We start from the raw sequence: 8,711 nt of genomic DNA, 5'->3' as shown, positions 1-8,711 counted from the left end.
ATGATCTTCGCCATCGAGGAGATAAACAACAGCACGGAGCTGCTGCAGGGAATAAAACTCGGTTATCAGATCTACGACTCGTGCGCCTCGGTGCCCGTGGCGGTGCATGTGGCATTCCAACTTTCAAATGGCCTGGACCCGGTGATTTACACCGGTGACAATTGCTCACAATCTGGTATGGTGAAGGCTGTCGTTGGTGAGACTGGGTCCTCGCCATCTATCAGCATGTCGCGCATCATCGGGCCCTTTAACATCCCTCAAGTAAATATTTTGGATTTCTGGGAAACCTTCTATAATAGAGACTGTTGTAGATTTTTTACCTGTTCTGTTAAATAGTTACACTGTTGTGTCCCTTTAGGTGAGCCACTTTGCCACTTGTGCATGCCTTTCTGATAAGCAGCAGTACCCAAATTTCTTTAGAACAATCCCTAGTGATCAGTTCCAGGCTGAAGCGCTAGCCAAGCTGGTAAAACACTTTGGCTGGAATTGGATAGGTGCTGTCCGGTCAGATTCGGATTATGGAAATAATGGTATGGAATCTTTTCTGGACGCAGCTCACAGAGAGGGGATCTGTGTGGAATACTCTGAATCTTTCTATCGGACCCACCCACGTAGCAGGATCCAGAGAGTAGCTGACGTTATCCGCAGGTATGATGTTCCCTGTGTTGACACTGACCTGCAAACAAAAGCACAACAAAAATGTTCTGTAAATGTAAAATGTAATCATTTTTTTTTTGTCGCTGCTATTGTTATACAAATGCTCTGTCAGACCAAATACTGAAGTATACCATATCATATGTCTGTTTGTGTTACCTATCTCAGTATAAATTTAAAAATCTTAAATGTTTCTTCAGGTCGACAGCTATGGTTGTTGTGGCATTTGCAGCCTTTGGAGAGGTGAGGCTTCTGCTGGAGGAGCTGTCGCTCGAGCCATCTCCACCTCGCCAGTGGATAGGCAGTGAAGCCTGGGTCACAGACACCGAATTGCTGAGGTTCAGCTTCTGTGCTGGAGCCATCGGATTTGGCATTCAGAAATCTGTCATCCCAGGTCTGAGAGACTTCTTGCTGGATCTCTCTCCCTCTAAAGTGGCTGCCTCTCCAGTGCTTACTGAGTTCTGGGAGGATGCATTCAACTGCAGGCTGGGAAAAAGTGAGAAAGTTGTCCTGATTTTTAACGTAGGAGAGACACTCACAGTTTGATTCTTGTGGTTATGTTGTGTTGTTTTTAGATTCTCTGTGTGGAATCTCCTGTGTTAAAGACTCAGCAGCTGCTTTAAGACCATCCCCAGACTGAAAGGGAAATTACCGATATTGATCAAAGACATGAGGTGGACATAAGGTGCATCTCATCTCTTTCTAAATTCACTTGTTATGATTATCTTTCAGGAAAAATGTAGGCACTCTGCTGTCTTTGTGAAGATTATGTATGAACTTTGCTGCAGTGATTTCACAATGTCAACACTGAAGTCCTGAACACAAGCACACAGTAGACATTCTCCAGGTCTCCAAGCTAAAGTGCTAATACAATTCTTAAATTTTTACTTACTCGTATGTATTAGTTACAGTAAGTGTGAAGTTGTTATTATAGTGACAGTGATTTCTGATCATGTATTTGTTTAAATTTTAAGTTCTTTATTGTAATATCCACAACAATTACAGAGAAGTAGTCATTGGTAAGGAAAATCTAGATCTCAGGCTCCCTCCAACAATGCTCATTAAATATGTTTAAAAAAAAGAAAATCATGTCATAAAATGAGAATCTAAGACATAAAATATTGCAAAGTTAAAAACATAATGGTAAAATATAAATGTGATGGACAAAGTGTACATAATTGCAAAAAAGAATAAACTATTATGTCAGCAGGCATGTAGTAAATGTATGTGTAATAAGAAGGATTAAAGTATAAAGGTAAAGTTCAGCAGTCTGATGGCCTGTGTGATGAAGCTGTCCATGAGCCTGGTAGTGCCGAACCACATGCTGCTGTTTGGCAGGTTAAATCCAACAAAAAAGAACAAAAAACATGAAAGAAAGAATGATAATTTAATGGCTAAAAAACACCTTTCTCTGTCTCTGTGTGTTTCAGGTGCAGCCACAGATGAGAGAGTGTGTGATGGAAATGAAGACATAAAGACGCTCCAGAGCCCGTACACTGACACATCCCAGCTCCGGATCACTAACATGGTATACAAGGCTGTTTATGCAATAGCTCATGCCATTCATAAAGCAGTGTGTCAGGAAACAAATTCTACAACTCAGTGTGACAAATTCACCAGAATAGAATCCAAAGAGGTCAGTTGAACATAAATGAAAACGCAAATGCCCTTTTTTGCTTTAATTTCTGAAATGAGTTATTAATTTTATTTAACATTATTTAATTGCTCTCCCTCACTGTTTTCCTTTATTTCATCGTATCAGGTTCTTACTCAGCTGAAGAAAGTAAATTTTTCCCGAAATGGTTATGATGTGTCATTTGATGCCAACGGGGATCCTGTGGCCAGATATGAGCTGGTTAACTGGCAAAAAAGTGAAAATGGCAGTATTAAGTTGGTGACAGTAGGGCAATACGATGCATCACTGCCAGTGGGCCAGAAGTTTCGTATCAACAGGAACCTCACCTGGGTGGACGGTGGGACACAAGTAAGGAGCACAAAGCAATAATGTAACATAAAATATGGTAATCTTAAAGGGTAACTACCGTTTTTTTTTTCAACCTGGACCCTATTTTCCAATGTTTTTGTGTTTAAGTGACTGAGGGGAACAACAATCTTTGAAATTGGTGAGGTATTAAACGAAATCCCTGCATTGCAACCCACCAGACTCCATGTAAATAAATAGTAATTTTAGCATCGTAAAATACACTTCATTCAAAGTCGACAGAAACAAAATAAAACTATGAAAAGCCGTTTTGGATTGTCTTTCCACTTTTCCAAACATCACAACTCTAGTTTTGGTTGAAATTAGTTTACCGATTTACATGCGAAAATATTTTGGCTCTATACACGTTAAAAGTATTGTTTTTTAAAATGGAGTCTGGTGGGTTTAGCGCTAGTGACTTCAGAGCTGTTTCTGGTTAAACAGAAAGGTCTCAAAGAGGTTTTAAAGTTCTATCACTGAAGGGATCCTTTCCATGTTGTCAGACACTTAAAATATTAATCAGAGCCTGTCAGTGGCAGTCGATCATGAACTTATTGTTCTTCTGAGTCAAACTTGAATTTTTGATGCTGTTTCCGACATTTATGTCATTTCTTTCGCTGTTTTTAAACGTTTTTGTCACTTATTTCAACACTTTTTATATTCCTGTTTAGTAAACCTAATTCATATGACAGTATAACAAATTTTTCATTTAAAAAAAAGCAGAAATTATGTGTTATTTTGAATAGTTAAGATCAGAGCATGGGTTCAATACAGCATACATCCATGCATCCATGTTATTTTTTAGGCAATTTGGTTGAAAGAAAGCCTGATATAAAAAACTTTGAAAACGGGTCAAATTCGACCAGAGGACAACACAAGGGTTAAACCATCTGTTGACTTTTCTTTCCTGAATAGAGAGGGTTCTGTAGTGGGGGGGACTCTGTGGTGGGTAATGACAAGGCCCCGACACCTATGGGGTTGCTTACTGCACGTTGTCCTGCGGTGGGATGTAAACACCAGCCAGAATGAATGAAGCAAATTCATGGGGGGAGTAAAACGGTTTGTAGATGATGAAGAAGGTTTCTAGAAGGATAGTTACGTATTGTAATACGAGATTCTATGAGTATAGGCATAGCCCTCAAAGAGAAGTTTTTTTTCCGCGCCCTTGTGCCCTGCACGGGCCTCTGTTACATCCGCAGTTACTGTATATTACATCTGCGAGACCAGAGATCTGCTCCCCACATCAGCATTGTACTTCAGCCAATGTTGGTGAAGCAGGTGGTCTGGATCTTAGAGGGCTATGCCTATACTCATGGAATCTGGAGTTACAATAAATAACTATCGTTCTATTTCGTATAGGCTTTGCCCTCTAAGAGCTGTTGCTATTGTGTTATGGTTGAAGCTGATGTAGTCAATGCCACCGTGGATGCTGATAACACTACCTCTGCACTTGTCTTGGGTGATAGCCTCACACAGCCAGTGAGACAGCTGCTGTTTCTAAAGAGCAGCACCTTGTGAGTGTTCTCTGTAGTGAACGAACAGCTGCTGTGTCCATCTAATGTTTGCCGTGCGTAAAACATACTGAGATAACATGTGCACTGGAAAAGTGTTTGTTATGACTTTTGGCGTGAATGATAGATTTGGCTGTAAATTAGCCACGTTCCGGTCCTCTCTATAATAGAAAGGCAGGATGGTAAGATCGACTGTGCACATAAGTCACTCACCCTCTTAGCCGACTTCAAGGCTAGGAGCAGCGCTGTTGTCAGGGACACCATTCTAAGGGAGATTTGTGCCAGAGGCTCAAAATGGGAACCCCAGAGCCCAGAGCCCTGGGATTAAATCCCATTGCGGTGCTAGGTGACGAACAACAGGTTTCTGTCGTCTGACCCCCTTCAACAAACACTTCACCAAGGGATGCACAAAAATCCATCTCTGTCCATAGCCTTTGTGGCAGGATGAAATGGCTGCAACATACACTTTAACTAGATGGAGCCAAATCATTATCCAGCAGTGTCTGAGGGTAGGTTAACACGAGAGGCAGAGGACACAACGTGGGGTCTGAGCCTTTCTCCAAACACCAGCACTGGAAAGCGCACCACTGTCCAGCGTAACACGCTGAACGAATAAAGCTGCTAGTCAGTCTGTGACTTAATCTGACTGTTCTGTTTAAAGATAAACATACCCAATTTAACCACAGGGTGGAGCTGTTGCCCAATCAGCGCAACGAGACACCCTAACCTCTCTAAGCACTCCCGTTCAGAGGCCAGGGCAACAGCCGTTGGCTTATTACTGGGGGGTGGGAGATCGCACCGTCCAGCTGCGACATTGCGTCCCTGTGCCATTCTTTTTCAATGTCGCCATGGTACCTGGTAAACGGTGCATAGCGGGACACTGGTGCCCTCAGTCTCCTCCATTGGGAGAATGCCTACTCAGCATCCACAAAAAAAAAAAAGCTTGGCTGTGGGCTGTGATGCGGAGGAGAAATTCGCTGCTACGGGCTTCCGCTCTAGGGACAGAGAGAGCCGCAGTGGCGGGGCTCCGTAATACACTTCTGTTTGTAGCTACAGTTCTCCCAACGGGGAGGAGGAAGAGCCGAAGAGATCCCCTTCTGGGATGTCTTGGTGTCGCCAGTGGTGGTATCCTGTCGGTCCGACTGGCTGTCATCGCCGTCACCTTCAACCCCAAGGGCCAAGACGGAGTCAGCCTGCCGCTTCAGTTCCTCCGTCGGTAGGAAGGTGCAGAACTGGCAAGCTGTCTGCAGGTAGTGCCAGCCTGGCTTACAGGCCAAAGCACACCTCGCAGCTTGGGTAGAGAACTGACAGCAGGATGTAGTCAGTCCATCAGCTGGTACACAGGCGGACACCGCTGTACTTCGAAGTCTTCATACAATTTGTCGCTTAAGAAAAAGTTGGAGCAGATCTCTGGTCTAGCAGCTGTAATATACCATGACTGCGGACGTAAGGCAGGGCACAAGGGCGCAAAAGAAATCTTCTCTATTGCGCATGCGCAAGGGATAAACCCAATAGCAACAGCTCTTGGAGGGCGAAGCCTATACAAAATAGAACAGGAGAACAGTGCTGTAGAACCACCAGAGTGCGAAATTTCTGCCTGCAAAGCCAAACGAACACGCCAGCACGTCTACCTCTTCTCCTCAGTCACTGCACTGCATGAGCCACAGTGAGCACACATTTGATGAGAATGTCTAATAAATACATGGAAGATACAAGAAAAGTGGGTAGAGTAATTTGAGAACTCAATTTTTAAAATGTGCTCTTGGGTATCGCAGCAGAAAACTGAGTTTACAACAAAAACTAAACAGAGCTCACCAAATCACCGAAGCGCCCTTGGTCAGCATCTTATTAGATGTTAGACTGTAACTTTGAAAGACATCCACTTGATTTGTCTAACTTGTCTATTGTTTTAAAGGGGTGATAAAATGCCAAACCGATTTTACCTTCTCATAGTTGAAAAACGACGTTTGGTGGGTAAATAGGACATGCATAGAACCTCAAAATCCCATTGACACCTCTTTCCTCTGCAAATCTCACAATTTGAAACTGCTGCTGAAAACGGGTGAATCTCAACAAAGCTAAAAGTTGACGTCAACTCCTCAACTCCTAGTCTTTGTCACGCCCCAACAATTGCATAGGCTACACCACTGACCTGAGGTCAGCTTAGTCTTCTGAATCTAGGTCACGCAGATCTCTGATATTACATGACTAAATTCACCTCTGAGACTTTTTTATGCGAGAAATCAACTATGTAGAGCTCAAATATGGGCTGTTTTCCAAAAACTTAGGGCTAATTGCAAATTTGGTAAGACAGTGTCGGACTTCAAGAGCTCCACAATCTGCCATGACAGCAGGCGGCTGCGGGCCGGGTTTGATGCCTTCCCGGTCAGCTTCTCCCCCTTCACAGACCCGCTGAGCTGGAGCTCTGTCAGGATCTCCCACACAAGCTGCACTGTGTACTTTAGAAAGAAGAAAGACAGTTTTGAAGTTTTTCAAGGATATTGGAAATGAACCACGTCGTAAATGTAGTGTTCCAGGCTGTACAATGGAATACTGGCCCAGAGAAAAGTGTTTAGAACGAGTATATCGGACAATGGAGCGGGAGTTTGGAGCAGCGCAGAGGACGTGCCTGCAGGGATTCATTCTCCGCTAAATTTCCCCACGCTGACTAGCTACAGGGTGAGTTTTGATTCTTTGGTGGCGGTTCCAAGGGTAACGTTACAACAACACTAGTTGTAATAAAAGTGTCGAAACTTTGCCTTTTGTCTCCGCTGTTTTAGGCGCGCTGCGCCCGGGCATGTCTGTGCATGTCACAGAGTGTGTGTGTGTGTGTGTGTGTGTGTGTGTAGCTCCGTGTGTGTGTGTGTGTGTGTGTGTGTGTGTAGCTCTATGTCTCTGTGTAGCTCTGTGTGTGTTTGTGTGTGTAGCTCCGTGTGTGTGTGTAGTTCCATGTGTGCGTGTGTGTGTAGCTCTGTGTGTGTAGCTCTGTGTGTTTGTGTAGCTCCATGTCTGTGTGTGTGTGTGTGTGTGTGTGTGTATGTGGTTCGCTCAACCAATCAGTGCGCAGCTCATCTAAATATTCATGAGCATACCATGGTTGGAAGAAAAGCTGTCGTTCCAAATAGGGCCAAAACACAAAGATGCATAAAATATCAACTGGGACATTTTCCGCCCAACGAATGTTAAATACCCTATTAGGAGACCTTAAGGAACAGTGAGAAATACTCTGTATAATCATTCTATCACCCCTTTAAGACAGGATGGAAAAAGTTTCGGAGTGCACCTGAATATGTGTGAGTTTGTTTTTCTTTATGTGCCAGGTTCCTGTGTCAGTGTGCACTGACAGCTGTCCTCCAGGAACTCGTAAAGTGCTGCAGAAAGGAAAACCCATCTGCTGTTATGATTGTTTACTGTGTCCTGAGGGAGAGATTAGCAATGCTACAGGTATATTCTTTTCCTCATACATAGCCAATGTACTGTACAACATCAAATATACATTATGACTGGGAAAAGCCCTTTTTGTTTCATTTTTTCAGATTCCCCTGATTGTTTTCCTTGCCCCAAGGAGTTCTGGCCTAATGCAGAGAGAGACACTTGTCTCCCCAAGCCTGTAGAGTTTCTTTCCTACAACGAGGTCCTAGGAATCATCCTGGCTACATTCTCAGTTGGTGGCGCCAGTCTGGCCATTATAACAGCGGCTGTGTTCTATCATCACAGGACATCCCCGATTGTCAGGGCCAACAACTCTGAGCTGAGCTTCCTGCTGCTCTTCTCCCTGACTCTATGTTTCTTATGTTCATTAACTTTCATTGGAGCACCCTCTGAGTGGTCCTGCATGCTGCGCCACACAGCGTTTGGAATCACCTTCGTCCTCTGTATGTCTTGTGTTCTTGGAAAAACAATAGTAGTGTTAATGGCCTTCAAAGCTACACTGCCAGGTAGTAATGTGATGAAATGGTTTGGTCCTCCACAGCAAAGAATGACTGTAGTGTCTTTCACACTTATTCAAGTTTTAATATGTACTATTTGGTTGGTTCTTAGCCCCCCTTTTCCAATGAAAAACCTAACCATATACAAAAAGAGAATCATCCTGGAGTGTGCATTAGGCTCAGCTATTGGGTTCTGGGCTGTGCTCGGGTACATAGGCCTACTGGCTGTCTTTTGCTTTGTGTTAGCTGTCCTAGCTCGGAAATTACCTGATAATTTTAATGAGGCCAAGCTCATCACCTTCAGCATGCTGATATTCTGTGCAGTCTGGATCACCTTTATTCCTGCATATCTCAGCTCTCCTGGGAAATTTACTGTTGCTGTGGAGATATTTGCCATTCTGGCCTCCAGTTTTGGACTGATACTGTGTATATTTGCTCCAAAGTGTTTCATTATATTGTTTAAGCCAGAGAAAAACACCAAGAAACATTTAATGAACAAAAATCAACCCTAAATTATCTGAGGTTTGGAAATAGTTAAGATGGTAAGATACACTATAAAGCTTATGCTGTGCACATCCAACAAAGTCTTCATCTTGGTTTTATTGTGAATTTCTTTTTAATAGTTATCTTCTTATT

The 8,711-nt window shown here is 43.3% G+C and overlaps 1 protein-coding gene across 1 annotated transcript; it reads left to right on the top strand.

The window, feature by feature from the left end:
- On the top strand, positions 1-8,711 carry LOC120570300 (extracellular calcium-sensing receptor-like). The gene is made up of 7 exons (XM_039818577.1): positions 1-261; positions 359-648; positions 855-1,150; positions 2,085-2,290; positions 2,417-2,638; positions 7,467-7,590; positions 7,683-8,711. The coding sequence occupies exons 1-7, from the start codon at positions 1-3 to the stop codon at positions 8,585-8,587; spliced, it is 2,304 nt and encodes a 767-aa protein (XP_039674511.1). The 3' UTR covers positions 8,588-8,711.

The sequence above is a fragment of the Perca fluviatilis genome, chromosome 2 (assembly GCF_010015445.1).
Source record: "Perca fluviatilis chromosome 2, GENO_Pfluv_1.0, whole genome shotgun sequence".
Taxonomy (NCBI): Eukaryota; Metazoa; Chordata; class Actinopteri; order Perciformes; family Percidae; genus Perca; species Perca fluviatilis.
Note: the sequence above shows the minus strand (reverse complement) of the source record. Positions and strands in the feature narration are given on the sequence as shown.